At 30.0% G+C, this 16,452-nt stretch overlaps 2 protein-coding genes and 1 long non-coding RNA gene across 3 annotated transcripts; 2 read left to right on the forward strand and 1 right to left on the reverse strand.

Moving 5' to 3' along the window:
- Positions 1-55: 55 nt before the first annotated feature.
- LOC124496473 (uncharacterized) lies at positions 56-1,404 on the forward strand. The gene is made up of 2 exons (XM_047059994.2): positions 56-293; positions 371-1,404. Exons 1-2 carry the CDS (start codon positions 228-230, stop codon positions 1,199-1,201), a joined length of 897 nt encoding a protein of 298 aa, XP_046915950.1. The 5' UTR covers positions 56-227; the 3' UTR covers positions 1,202-1,404.
- Positions 1,202-4,370, reverse strand: LOC124496891 (uncharacterized). Its single transcript, XM_075733087.1, is given in 3 exon segments — positions 1,202-3,227; positions 3,229-3,876; positions 4,197-4,370. Coding segments are annotated over 2 exon segments (2,334 nt in total). The 5' UTR covers positions 3,781-3,876; positions 4,197-4,370; the 3' UTR covers positions 1,202-1,445.
- A 99-nt stretch (positions 4,371-4,469) lies between these two features.
- LOC124496479 (uncharacterized) lies at positions 4,470-5,002 on the forward strand. Its single transcript, XR_006959356.2, has 3 exons — positions 4,470-4,516; positions 4,609-4,698; positions 4,766-5,002. It is a non-coding gene; the product is annotated as an uncharacterized LOC124496479 (long non-coding RNA).
- The last annotated feature ends 11,450 nt before the right edge of the window (positions 5,003-16,452 follow it).

The raw sequence follows: 16,452 nt of genomic DNA on the forward strand, positions 1-16,452 counted from the left end.
AATTCTATTAAGGATTTATTCAGCAAAAAGCTTGCGCGACAGGTGAGTTCAAAACATTCTTTTTTTGTGTGTGATGGTGATATATACACCTGGCTTGATCATCGTGATTTTTATTAAAACGTTTTATTCTCTTGCGTTTTTTTACGGATTTAAAAAAGAATATTCTGTGTTGCCAAATCACCAAGGAAACTGATTATTTTTTCTGTTTTAAAAACAATCAACCAACGATGAGCGCAATCTCAATCAAACCAAAACAATCGATTCATTTATTATTGAATCAAACATACAATATGGTTTGTTGTTTTTTTTTGTTGTTTTAAAATTTAAATTTCACTAAATTCTTTTTTTTTCTTTTCTTTTGAATCTATAGAATAATCCACGTCTTTCGATACGATTGGAAGAAAGTGTCCAAAACGATTATGACGATGACGATGATGATGATAATGTCACTGTTATAAATAATGGCAACCACCACCACCAACACCATGATTCACATCATTATCAACAGAAAAATAATCATCGACAGAAATGTATAAATTGTGATTCATTAGAAAAAATGTTATGTTTACGCGATCGTACTATAATGAAATTGATTGAAGATCGTGATCAATTGAAAATTAAATTGACACGTACAATGAATGAAAATATTGAATTAACCAGACAATTACTTCGATATGAAGGATCATCATTTAGAAAGAATAATAATGCCGCTACAACTAATAATCAAAAGGATAAAAATCATCAATTAATTGATAATCAAAAACAACAAAAAGAATTGCAATTTTATCATCGTCGTTGTCAAGAATTGGAAGAACAAAATCAACAAATGAAATTTCATCTTTATTCATTGCGTAATGTTTTTGTTGAACTTAGTCAACAACAAAATAATGATCACCATTATGATGAACATGGTAACGAAGACGACGATGATGTTGATAATGAATCATATCAGGATCTTCCAAGTTCCGTTTCAGCCAATAAGGTGGAAAATATCGTTGAAAATGATATTGGTAATCATCATCAACAACAACAAAAGCAGCTGCCATCACAGAATGTCCAAACAGATGAACATTCCACCGCCAAATTGATGAAAGACACCGCCACCACCACCACCATAACGAATGATGATACAATAAACCGATATGATTCAATAATCAATGAACCAATAATTTCAAATTTTGATCGCTGGTATAATAGTTAGTTGGAACCAATGATTAATGATTGGATTTTTATTCCAATTTTTTGTGAATTTTAAAATCAATTTTTTCATTTAAACTTCTCAAAATGACTAGAATCATTCATTTATTATATTATTCATTCTTATATTGAATCAAAATTTACTAAAAAGAAAAAACACTCAAAATAAATAAATATAAATAAGACAATTATTATTACATTTACAAATCTCTAAATCTTCTTGTTTGTTTGTGTTTGTTATACTAAAATTATTGATGTGATGTCATATGACGAGTAAGATGATGTCGTTCACGAAATGTTTCATTACAAATATTACAACGTAATTGATCATCACGACGTTTTTTATTCACCAATTCATCGGCTATTTTAGTACGTTTATGATGTGAACGCATATGATATACAAGATCGGATGTCATACGAAATGCTTGATTACAATATGCACAAACATTGCTTGCTTGGTAGCTTAATGCTGTCAATGATGGTGATAATAGATATAATGATGTAATCAATGGATTTGCTGCTGCTGCTGATGCCGATGTTGTTGGTGGCATAAAATATGGTGGTAAATTCATTAATGGATTATTTGCCATTGATGATTGTGGTAATAATTGTATCATTGATGATGATGATGATGATGATGGTGATGATGATCCATCCTTGGTTACAACCAGATGTTCATTCGAATCCTGTTTTTGGTTTGTATCGCCATTATTGTGATAATCTTTTGATGATTGTTTGGGTGAATTTGATCCATCAGAATCCAAAGATAATGATGATGATGAAGAATCTGCAGATAAATCCAATGAACCAGATGATTCTAATGAATAATTTGTTGCCGTTGTTGTTGTTGTTGTATTGTTCGATTCGAATGTTGGCCGCACAGAAATCGGTGATGATAACATTGCCATTTTCGTACCATTCATAGATGATGATGGTGGTGAACTTATATTCGATGATCCAAATGTATATGGCTGATGTTCAGGTGAATTTAATAGCATCGATGATGAGGGTGATGGTGATGATGACGATGGATTTATCGAAGTGGAACCATTTCGATTGTTAAATAGGTTAGCCAATGGAAATTTCGAACCACCATTCGATTGTTCTGTTGAAATTTGATTGTAAAAATTTGTCAAATTCAAATTTGAAATAAATTGATTTGATGTAATGACTGATTGGTGACCACTATTCGTCGATTTATTTGTAGTTTTAATTGTTTTTAGCTTTTTGAATGCACTTTTTGATTGATTATAATTCGAAGATGATGATGATGATGATGTATTGATATTCAATTGAGAGATTTTATTACCACTTTTATTATTGTTTGATGATAATTTTCGGTTATATTTACGATTGATTGATGGATTAATCATCGTTGACGTTGATGATGATGGTGTTTGATATTGATTCGATACAATCGATGATGATGATGGCGGTGGTTGTGTTGGTATCGATGATGATCGTTTCGAACGTTTTTGTCCATTCATATTGTTATTCATCATCATCATTGTAGGTATTTTATATGCAGCAATCATTGAACCAGAATTATTATTATCATCATCCAATGTTTCAACATCAATTTCAATATCAACATCTTGATTATTATTATAATCATCATCATGATCATGATCATGATGATCATCAATGGATGATTTTCGATCTTTTTGATTCAACAATGACATAATATCAAAACTACGTATTTCGTGTTTTCGACTTGTATCAGGTTGATGATGATCGATTGGATGATAATTGATAGATTGTTTCGGCGTTTCATTGATTCGACTATTATGACGATTTTTTTGACCATTATCGTTGGTAATGTTTGTTAAATTTTTCATACAATCCATTATTATATGTAAAATCATATGATTTGGATAGAATGAAAAATGATTGCACCAAATACAGCCGAATAATTCTTTACCATTCAACCATGTTTGTATTGGCCGTATAGTAGCGGTTAAACGTTCTTCAATCAAATGATTGAACCAAGCTTTCGGTTTTTCATCATTGGTAGATTCAATCGAAAAATTGTTGCTGTTGTGGTTGTTGACAAACACGAAATGTACGTATAACTTCGAAATAATATTGTTCATTATAATAGAAAATTTCCAGATTTTGTTCCAATTTTGTCATGGCCATTTCAACAATCGTTGATGATGAACATGGAATTTTTGATGATCGTTCAAGACATTGTTCCACACGATCCAATTCACTACGTAGCCATTTAAATAGATTTGGTATTGGACCAAGCACATCGCCTAAATGAATTATTTGTCCATCTATTAAATCGATTAATGGACGTATAATCGATGTCGATGATAATGATGACGACGATGATGATGAAGAGGGAATCGGAACCGGTAAGTGATTTCCGCTGCTATTATTATTTGCTGTCAGCATCATATTACTATTATTATTTATTATAGCGGATGTGGTGATTAAATCAACATTCGATGAATTGATTGATGATGATGATGATGATGGTGGTGGTGGCACAATTTTCAATTTTAAATTATTATTACTACTATTCGTTGTTGATAAACGTTGTTGTTGTTGTGACGTTGTAATCAAACTCATTATCATTATTTATCAATCTTAATGATGATGATTATGGTTTTTCAGTTTCTGAACGTGTGTATGTGAAAAAATCAAATTTTATTTTTTTCCGTTTGTTAAAATCTGTGAAAAAAAAAAATTAAAAGATTAAAATCAGTTAGTGAAAAGAAGAAATAAAAAAAATTATACAAGTTGAACACGCGTATACGCGTGCCCTAGGGTTCGGGTTCGGGTTTGTTCGTTCATTCTTCAATACCACCATCGTCAAACCATCATCAATAAAGATAAAAATCTCAAATTTTTATTTTCTGTTGAAAAAAAAGAAACATTAACATCATTTTTAGCTATAGTTAGTGAGTGAGTTGTGCACGCGTTTTTTTCACAGTTTTTTTTAATTTTCAAAATCTTTTTTTTTCCACAGTAAAATCATCATCATCACCAACATTTTTATATAATTGAGTTATACCATCATAATCCATCATCATTTATAAATCAGATGATTTTTTTTTTCGTTAAACACAATGTCGTCGTCGTCATGATGTAATGATCATCAATGGCCATTGGTCATTTTAAATCATCAATCAATAATGGAATTATATTATATCATATCATCAACATGGCTATAAACACACCGCCAGCAAATAAATTGTCAAAATAGATAATAATTAGCAACATAAACACAAACACAAACACATGATGATGATGATGGTAAGAAGCTTATGGCTGACATGGAGAGAAAAAAAATTACACATAAGCTACTTATGTAATCAAAATTTTTATGTTTGAATTTTTTGGTTTACAATTTACTTTGCTTTACTTTACTTTATTCTTTCTGTTCTTTTTCACTGTGTCCAGGATTGACAAATCACGTGTTTCAACAACAACAACAACAACAATAATCGTAGTTGATGGATCGTTATTGGATCAGATATTTTTTTTTCTTTGGTAAGTTATTACAAACATTTGTTATATGTAATAATAATAAATGTAACGATTTATTGTATAATCATAGTGAAAACATTCATCGATTTTTTTTCTGGGAGAGGGGGAGGAGGTGGATTATTATTAACATGTGTATGTATTATTCATCGTCAATACAAATAATACAGAATCGGAATCATATGAAAATCCTATAGGATCAGCTGATGGCTTGAAAAACCAATGAATGAATTGGATACTATCAAACTACAACAGCAACAATAATTTTCAATCGATAATTATTATCAATTTCTGCTGATATACAATAATGTGGTGGTGTTGGTGGTGGTGTAAATCATCGAATTTCAATGATTTTTTTTTCTATTCTTTATTACTACTCATGGATTGTAAATAATAATAAAAATATGATGATTGGATTTTTTTTTTATTCTTTCATTGAAATGAACGAATAAATCTTGGATTATTATTATTTTTTTTTTGGAACAAGCGAAAAAAAAACATTCTGCATTCTAAATCACTACTGTTTAGTAGTTGTGTGTGTATGTATGTGTGTATTCAATGTTCAGTGGGATTATTATTCTGTTATAGTATGATCATCATTCGTTGACGATGACGACAATCAATTCTGGATGACACACACACACACAGAGACACAGATGAGGTTCACTTTTTTTTCAATTTGAAATTCTTTATTCTTTATATATAGGGCTTATTTTATCCACTGTTGAACACACACACAAAAAAAAAAGTTTTTTTTACACCAAGACACACGTCCGAAAAAAAGGAGAAGAAATCAAAGTTTTCGATTTTTTTTTTCTTTTTATTCTTTATTCTGCTATTTTCAAGAATTTAATCAAAGTTTTCTCGCCCAATCACCAGAATAAAATTGGTTTTTCTTTCTACTGTTTCTGTAGTGAACTACTACACACTACACTGTAGTTATATTTCAATTCTAACCAAAAAAAAAACCCGAAACGATCCATGTGAACAACAACAACAAAACGACATGCTTTGAACATCATCATCATCAAACAACCATGACAAACCAATAATCCGTAACGAAACCAATGGATCTGGTAGACACACACACACAAATTGTATGTTTTTTTCTTTAGTTAACAAAAAAAAAATAATGGATTGTTCCCGTAACCGGAAAAAATTGTTATCTTGTCCTATAAAATAACATCATCATCATCATCATCATTATAGACGGTGTTTCCATAAATATGTTACGGATTTCCGGGCTATTTCCACACACACACATACACACGCACACACACCAAAATGTTTATTGATGATGATCGAAGAATTATTGAACAAAAAAAAAAACATTCGATTCCTGAGGAAATTTCTTTCTTTTGATTTTTTTTTTTTGAATAATATGATGCTTGTGGTTTTGGTTGATTCATCATAATGGAAAATTTATTCAAATATTCTCATGCTATTTGTGAATTGAATATTAATCGAATCATTTGGATCATGGTACAACCAAAATAAACCAAACCAAACTAAACAACAACAACAACAACAATAACGACCGTGACCATAAACCAGAATAATTTTTTTCTGTACCCAAAAAAAAAAAAAAAAGAAAAAACACCAACCATACAACAACGATCACATCATCATCAATGATGGGTGACTCATTATTATTCATATATATGAAAAAAAAATCAAGAATCGATTGACTGAAGTGAATTATGTGTTTTTTCAAGAACAAACCAGAACCAAAGAAATGAAGCAACGAAGTAAAAACACATGACATCATAATAGACAATATTTTCTTTTTTTTCTGATCATCATCATTGTGGAATTTTTTATTCTGAATTTTGATTTGAAGAAACCACATCCTTATGGTTTGATCATAAAATAATCTATAAATAAAAAATAAGTAGTGCTGTATATAAAAAAAAAAATCTTTTCAGAAAAAAAATCTGGACACTGGAAATTTTTTTTTTATTCAAGAAAAAACGAAAATTTGTCCCATAGGAATATGGCTGAAATCAGAAAAAAATGGAAAAAAAATTCAAATCTGATTTTGTTTCGATGAAAATTCGTACGAATACAGCACAAGTGGCTAGATTCGCATCGGATTTTTTTTTTTCGTTTACCACCACTTCAACAATTCAAATCCGATTATCATCATCATCGTTGTTGTTGTTGTTGAGAAGAAAAATGTAAAACAATCTCATTCGCAATGAAATTTTCAACAACTCATTATCATTGTCATAATCGCATCGATTTTGAAACATTTTTTTTTGAACCAAAAACAAAAAAAAAATACACCAAATGTTCACAAGGATCTTAATATTATTGATGAAAATTCTGATGATTTTATTGTTGAAACCGAACAATACAATACAATCATCATCATCATCCATATTAATAACGGTATATAATCCAATTTCACGAATGGATCACAGGATCCAGTGAGTGAGTTAGTGAACGAAACTGAAAAAAAAAATTTTTATTAAGTTTCGGGCAAAAAAAAAATTGATATTTTTCCAGTGACAAAATCAATTTTTTTTCACCATTTTCATTCGCCACTTGTATAAATTGTGTTAATTGTCGGAAGAAAAAGACTTTTGAATTTTGTCAGTGGTGGTGGTTTCCACAAACAAAACAAACAAACAAACAAAAAAAATCTCACGAGCCAAATAATTTATGTAAATTGTCAATTAGCCTGTTCATTCACATTCACTGACAAAAATACTGTTGTTGTTTATCTGTGGATCTTTATTGTTGTTGTTGTTGTTTCTTTAAATGGATTTTCGTTTATTCTTTTTTTTCACCATTTTGCCCTCAAGGTGCCAAGCAAACAAACGAAATAAACATAAACGAAAAAATAAAATAAACGAATGGAAAGTGTTCCAAAAAAACAAAACAAAAATGAATCGATTTACAAAGAAAAACATGAATAAAAAAAATATTCTCAAGTTCCAGGAACAAACACACACACACACACACTCACACCAGCAGCAGCTACACTTGGAAAATCTAAATATGAATTATCCATACACATACACAGAGAACAATAATGACAATGTCATCATCATAATCGACCGCGAATATATAAAAAAAAAACGAAACGAAAATGAAAATAATGAATAAATGCCCGAAATCGAATCACAAAAAAAAGCCAGAAACAAAGCCCATTTAGAAAATTAGCTTTTTTTCCATCTCATCACAACACATTCTAGATTCATTTTCATTTTCGTTTTATTAAAATGAAAATAAAAACCACACAAAATGAAACAAAATTCTCATCATCATTGGAATAATAAATATTTGCACATCATCATCATCATCATCAACGATGACGACAACGATAATAATGGGTACACAATTGTCATCATCATAAACACATCATTTAATTTAATGACAATTGTCTTTCCATTAACTGTTTGTCACTTTGTGTGTGTGTGTGCGTGTGTGTTTTTTTTTGAATGTCCTCCAGTGAATGAATGAATGAATAAATGAAATTTTCTCATTGATAACAACAACAACAACAACGAGAAAAAAAATTAGATTTATGAATCAAGTGTGTTTCAAACACACACAAAAAAAAGAATCGAACACTGAAAAAAAATATAAGAATCGCTAGATGGACAATGAATCTATCGCTATCGTTATCATTATGTTATATGGCCATAATTCAAATTAACCAGAATCAATTTATTGATCAACATTTTGTACACACATTGTTGTTGTTGTTGTAGATACTGCCAAAAAAAAAACAAGATTGTCACTAACAAGTATCACACTGTATGATGATGATGATGATGATAAAATCACGTAATATAAATCATTGTGTCTGTTAAAACATCTTTAAATGTCATCATCATCATCATCAAATGAGATAAATAAATGCATCACATCTCTCTCTCTCGCTCTCTATGGCTGGCTACAAGGTAATTATTAGCGTTCACGAACAAACGATGTTGATCAAGATGTTTTTTTTTTTAGATGATTGACGATGTGTAATACATACCAAATAATGAAGAATAATTTTCAGACACAAGAAACAAGAATATGTCACTGAAAAAAAAGAAAAGAATGATAAAAACACAAAAAACAAGAGGCCAAGATATCGAAATCGATTTTTGTTGTTGTTGTTGTTATCATTACAAGAGTGGAAAGAATTTTAATAATTTTATATTATTCCAACCGATGAGAATCATCGATCATAATCATCATATACACCCACGCACAGAAAGAGAGAGAAAAAAAACAGCTCGTTCATCATCTAAATTCAATTCAATTCGATTCGGAATAAAAATTCTACATCAAAAAAAAAAAAAAAAATATGAAAAATTGAAAATTTCAGAAAAACAAAAAAAATTTTTTCAAATCAAGAAAAACAGAAATTTTTTTTTTCATTTTCTGAAAATCCAAAATCAAATTGAAAACCAAAAAAAAAAAAACGATTCATCATCATCATCATCATCAGACATTGAATCGTACCATTGATTGTTCCGAAAAAAAACCGTCTCTTCTCTCAATGATGTTAATGATGAACACACACACACACACACAGCAAACAAACAAAAAAATGATTTATGAACTCTTCATGGCCATTTATATTGTTGATTTCACACTCACACACACACAATAGCTTTCATCATCATCATTTTTTTTTTTTTTGATGATAATGATGATGGCGATGAATGGCAAAGAAAAAAAAATGTTTTTGTCTCTTTATCTCTCTGCCACTCGCTCTCTTGAAGAATATTCTTTTCTATGCTAGAAACACAGAATATAATAAACAAACAAACAAAAAAAAACAAATGGCTTGCAAGAATCCATTTCACAGAACAAAATAACAAAAAAAATGTGAAATCGATTCCAAAAACAAATCGAGCTCAAGAGAAAATATCAAATTTACTTTTTTCAGAAAAAAAACATTCAAAAACATTGGGTTTTAAATGTTTTTTTCTCTCTTCCTCTGCCATTCACTCCATTTTTCTCTGCGTTTAAAGTTTCAACAACAAAAAACATTTTGGATCGATCGATTTCGTTTTTTTTATTGTTCACCCAAAGAACAAAAAAAAAGTTTACAGCGAACAATAGATGATGAGAGTGTAGAGAGAGAGAAATTTAAAACGTTGAAAAGCCCAAAACCAAAAAAAAAATGGGCATCGATTATTGTCCATGTTAAACACATTCATACATACACACTTGATACACTCAGAGTAACCAAGGCAAACACTTGAAATTTAAAATTTTTTTTTCAAGCACCAAAAAAAAAAATTAAGTCATCAACCAGTGATGTTTTGATGGCAAACAAACCAAACAACAAAATGAATCCAGACTTAATTACTACTAATAATAACCAAATGTGAATTTTTCAACTTTTAGTATCAATTTTTTTTCATCGTCTGTCGATGTTGTATCCATCACCATCATCATCATGTAATCAAATAAAAAAAAAATCCGAATCTCAACAGATGTTTTCAAGTGGTAATTGGTGGTTGATTTTGTTGTCGCTTTTTTTTGTGAAATGATGAAAAAAAATAAGTAGCGAATACTTTTTTGTTGTGGTAAACGAAATAATGAATATAAAATAACAATGGACGATTGATACTACCCGGATTTTTTGAATGAAAGAGAAATCTTGAAAAAAAACAAGTCAATTGAATCTAGTGGTTATTTGGGTTTTGGTTATCAATCAACCAACCACATGTGTCTTTTGTGTAGTATTAAAAAACAAATCAAAAAAAAAAATCCAAATCGTAAAACCAGACAAACACACACAAAAAAAAGATATGACAATGCAAGTCAAACATTTGACAATAGAGGAAAATCAGACAATCGAAAATGGACTTTTCTCTCTCTCTCTCTCTCTTTGGTTGCTTTGTTTGTCACGAGTACACCACTAAAACGCGTGCAAACAAATTTTCAACATCTTTTTTTTGTTCCACAAGTACACGGTATTCCAAAAGAAACTCTTTTTTTTATTTCACAATTGTCCATTATGTAGTTTATTAGATTAAATTGGATTGTTTTTTAATATTGTCTTGTCGTTTTTTTTTCGGGAGAAAAAAAAATATTCGACAACAACGGCGATGATGATTTTGGTAATTGATGACCATGATATATATATATATATATGGTTTTCATTATCGTGTTAATGTTCCACTTATACGTGTTTTTTTTCTCTTCTCATCAGAAATGGAAAATCGATTTGACATCAGCCACCACCATCATCACTATCACTGTTACTACCACCACTACAATGATGGAATAATAAATTAAATTAACACTTTGTGATATGATGAGTGAATATTTTTTTTCCCGAGATGGAATCATTCAATGTTGGTGATGATGATGATGTCTCGAATTTTTTACATTACATTTCAATTCAATTCAATTCGATTTGATTTGAAAAAGAAAAGTGAATGTAAAACCACACAATGTCATCATCATCATCACATGCTGTTTTTTATCGGTCACAATAATAAAATCATGAAATGATAATGATGCGGAATGATGACAAATGACAAAAAAAATTCGTTTTTTTACAAATTTTGATAATTTAATTTGCGATAACACGCAAAGAGCCAAAAAAAGAAATGAAAAAAAAAATTCATCAGCAGGATGCCAAGTGAGATAATGGCAATGTTAGTGAAAATGTAACGATCAATGAATGTGAATCGTGTAAAAAAAAGTGTCGAAAATGTAATTTAAAAGTTATTAAAGCATAAAATACTTGAAAAGTGAAAAAAAAATTTTCATTTTTCTCAGAAATTTTTTTTTCAAAATTTCAACATCAAACTCGGTATGCGGTATTATCATCGAGGGCTAAGAAAAAAAAATATACATTCACGCCACTGGACATATTCAACATCAAACCAAAAAATGGGTTGATAAACGTGTACACGTGTATGGTATGCGCGACACAGAGACACATCTGTATTCGTTGTGTGTGTGTGTCTGTTGATAATAAAACAAGATAAACAGATGTCAAAAAAAAAGGAAAAGAAAATGTAGTTCAAAACTCGTGGAAAATAATAAAATTCTACTATATGGACCATCAACAACAACAACAACAACAACAACGACGACGACAAAATCACGTATTGAATCCTGTGTCTCTGTATTATTGGTCATTCAATTAAAACCAAATTAACACTATTCTTGACATGGTTATATATATATTTTTCCTCTGGTTTTTTTTCGATCAGAATACAACTTTTACATTTGAAAGTATTAAGCTTCTGTTTTCTACACACACTGACACACCGGAATATATGACCGAAACAAAATATTATTAATCGGGTTATAAATCCGGGATTTTTTTTTCATTGTTTGTAATGATTTCTATTGTTGTTGTTGAGTAAAAAAAACCCTCTAGGACCCTGACTCTTTTGTAGTAGACAGTGAACAGTGGACAACGGCCAAAGAAAAAAAAATCTGTTCCATTTTACAACAACAACAACCGAAAACGCTACATTACATGGACAACAAATGGTGGTCATTGAATGGATGGGGATGGGGGTAACGCAACAACAAACAAACAATAATTTAATCCTTTTAAAGCGAAAAACCAATTAACACGTTAACCAACCGATGACGACGACAATAAAAACGATGAAAAACACAGCAGTGTCACAATCATATGACATTGGCTATTGTGATTTTTTTTCATTCATTCATTCATTCACTTCATTTCATTTCATTGTGTGTTCATAAGTTTCATTCGGATATCCTAAAAAAAATGAAATTACAAATATTGGATCATCGTTCAACAACAACAACAACAACTACAACAACAAAAAAATGATCCACGATTAATCTAATTTCTTTTCAGTTTTGCAAATATAATGGATCGTTGTCAAAATCATCATCATCATCATCATAATTCTTTTTGGTCAAAACTACTTGGTCAATATAGGTTTCTACAACAAGAATGACTAGAGGATTTATCATATTAACTACTAGGGTGTGTGTGTGTGTTGACAACGATGAAATCTCATGTTTCGATGTTGAATGTTGTTGTCACTATTTGCACTCTTGTCATGTTGAATCAAAATCAATGTCTAAAAACTCGAAATCAACACAAACAAACAAACGACATTGATGATGTGTGTGAATATGATATCGAAAAAAAAACAACAACAAAAACAAGAATCGAATGAAAAATTTTGAAATTCTGTTTTTGTAATTACAATAGGAGTGTCGATTGAAACATCCACACACCCATCAATTGAAATTTAATTGATTGAAAATGATCATTTTGAATGACGGAATTTTTTTTTTATTCCACATGAATAAATATTGAAATCAAAATTCTGTATCTAAGTGCTGGAAATTTTCTCCAAACCAAACCAAAAAAAAAACCCTAAAGCATCAAAAACATTTAAAAATGGACCAAAAAGAAAAAATCCAAGAGAATGAATATTAACCATAATTTGTAACAACAGCGATATATTTTTTTATCAGAAAAAATGGCAAAGAAAAACATATTTACCTTTATTCCGTAAATATTTTGTTGTTGTTGTTGATGAATCATTCACATTCACTGATGATGCTTGTTATCTATTTTTATTTTGTCCACCATTATTATAGTGTCCACAAATTTGATTCACAAACACACACACACACACACAAACAAATCAATGATCAGGTTAAGTAAACGTTTACGTTTTCTGGATAAATAATTTCAAATTGAATTTGTTTGACAAAAAAAAAAAAAAATATAATCAAACACACGGTATTTCAATTCTTCATCATTAGCATTTAAAACTAAATAATGTGGCGATTTTAAATATTCTTGTTGACCAGAATACAGAATCAATCATCGGTTGTTTGTGATTGGTGATTGGTTCAATGTCTTAATGTGGTAAAAATATAATGATGATGACATACACACACACAAACGTGAAGGTACATCCCATTTTTTTTTTCGGTCAAACCACAAACACAGCACACACACACTGACATATAGTAAATCACAGTGGTAGTTAAATTTTGAAATTAACCTATCATCAACAGAATATATTGAACAGAATGTGTTTCATCATCATCATCAACATGATCATCATACGTCATTCGTCATTTCATTTTCGTTCTATTTTCAGTAGTAAATCGACAAACGAAAACGTATGATGCGCAAAAAAAAAACCTATGACATGTGTTCAAATTGAATCCAATCCACTTTGATCATCATTACACAGGCGCGTTTTTTTTTATTATTATTACCAGAAAAAAATAAGCCAGAAAAATAATAAAACAATACCGCACACACTAGAATGTGGAGGACAACAAAAAAAAAAACCAAGAATCCAAAAGAATCCACAAAAAAACAGAAGAGAAAAGCACATATATAACGTATGTGTGTGTGTGCAAGAGTGGATCAAACAAAAAAAAAATGGAAAACCATCTTTTTTGTATCCAAAGATGCGCAAATCACAAAAAACACATATCCCAAATACCAGAAGAAAACATTTGGTTTTTTTTCTATTATTATTTCGTTCATTTATTTTGGTTCTCTATACCTTCCCCATTGAACATATAGACAACAGACACACATACGCACACAATGACATAACAAGCTTGTTTTGTGTATACTTGTTTAGTTTCATCTTTTCTTCATCTATTGAGATGAACGATATTGTTAAACTCAGCACACAAACCAAACACACACACACACACAGATTGTGTGTCATACAACAACAATATTTTTGAATGTAAGCAAATAAACCAGCAATAAGTATACAGAGTGTATATATATATTTATACCCCACCAGTGGGTTGGAACAAATCATTGAAATATTTCTTCAGTTTCTATCTCTATGTACATGGTATTGTTTTTTTTTCCACAAAAAAAACTGAATGAAATTGGAATTCAAATCAAATTCCGTTCAATTGAGTGTGCGCATAATTCTTGTAATGAATGCACCAGTGAATGCGAATAAGAATCCAACAGAAGAAGAAGAAGAATGAAAAAAATTGAAACCACAAATGTTTTTTTTTCATATATACATTGTTCTGAAAATGAAAAGATAAAAAAAAACCGTATTCCATTTTGATATGATAATAAAGAATTTGTAGAATAATAAATGAGTCTATACTATGATGACAATGAGATTAGAATCTTTCAACAACAACAACAACAACATCACCCGACAAGCGAACCATCGTGTGTTTCAACTAATAAAAAAAAACCGCACATACCAGAGAAAAATTCATTGAAATTTGGAACCAAAATGGATCCAAACAGACAATCAAAATGAAACCTGATAATCGATTGAATCGATTTTTTTTTATTGTCATTTCATAATCATTATTTTTCTTCTTGAAAAAGGGTGAGAAAGAAACTCACAACAATAAAGATATCATCATTTGATTAATCAGTCAGTCAGTTAGTCAGTTTTTTTTTGTTGATTAGAACAGAGAAGAAACAGAATCTGTAAATGAAAATTTTTTTACACTCAATATTGTTGATGTGATGTGATATATCCCGGGATTTTTTTTTGTTGTTGTAAATAATCAATATCCGACCCGATATGGAACCAGTGGATATATATTTTTTTTTGTCGTAACATTTGCGTATAATGCAAAAAAAAATCCCAAGAGTTATCCAAAATTGTGCAAAAGCAGAACGACCGCAATACGATCAGGGAAATTACCATTGAATTAATTGTGTGTGTGTGTATACGTGTGTGTTTACGCGTGTTGTTGTTGTTGTTTTCGATTATCCAGTTATCGATTGTGTGTGTGTGTGTTTGTACATATGTATCATATGCAAACATATCAAACAAACACAAAGACACACGGATTTTATTATTTTCTGCGGTTTCTAACTAATCGGACTTTTCTGATTACCAAAAAAAAAAAGTCAAAAATCTATCCATGTACTTCCCTATGGGACCATGGATGATTTTTGGCTTTTTGTTGTTGTTGTTGTTGTTGGCAGATTTAATTGAGCCAAACGATCATGTGTTCCACATGACAGACGTTTCACATATGGATCACACATCATATGAACCATATGCAAAACTATAAATTTGAAATTTTTAAACATATCACAACACATTCAACGATATATTCTATCCAATGTCCAATCAAAAAAAAAAAAAAAAAATTCTTGACCACAATGAAAAAAAACCAGAAACAGAATCATTTCATATTCATTCATGCCTTGGGCATTGACTTGAAATATGAAATTCAACCAAAAAAAACACAAGACAAGAATCATTCATGAATGCCCAAGAGAATGATGAGAATCAAGATTTGTTCGCAAAAATCATCTGAAATCGAACGACAAACAAAATATAAACATCTGCTTTTTCAACCAAATAGGAAATTTGATCCAAGAAATTCTATATTTTTTTTTAACACACAACGGAATCAAATACTTGTTTCATTTTCAATGGAAACGATATTCTTTTGATTCAAAAACCAAACAAAAAAAAAACTTTGATTCATTTTGTTTCTGGTTCCCATAAAATCAACATTTTTAAAAACCGAAACCACGAAACCAGATCAAACAACAACAACAACGAAAAAAATTTGTTCCACATAGTTAAGATGCGGAACAAAACAAAAAACGAGACGAAACGAAACGCAAAAAAAACGAAAATGAAAATCACAGTCTCACCAACAACATAGAGAGAGAGAAAGAGAAAAAAAAACTGACAGATTCATACAATGAATCCGGTGTCTGGTACACACACACACACAATGTCAACAAATGTATTAACAACCGGAACAAATTCTTTCTTTTCATTGAATTCATTTTTTTTTGTTTTCATTCTA

This window comes from Dermatophagoides farinae, chromosome 7, assembly GCF_024713945.1.
Source record: "Dermatophagoides farinae isolate YC_2012a chromosome 7, ASM2471394v1, whole genome shotgun sequence".
Lineage (NCBI taxonomy): Eukaryota > Metazoa > Arthropoda > Arachnida > Sarcoptiformes > Pyroglyphidae > Dermatophagoides > Dermatophagoides farinae.

What these genes read in the sequence shown, in the direction of transcription:
- LOC124496473 (XM_047059994.2), top strand. Translation starts at nt 228, where the DNA reads ATGAGCGCAATCTCAATCAAACCAAAACAATCGATTCATTTATTATTG. An exon ending in TGAATCAAACATACAATATG is followed by an intron (nt 294 to 370) that starts GTTTGTTGTTTT and finishes TTGAATCTATAG; the next exon opens with AATAATCCACGTCTTTCGAT.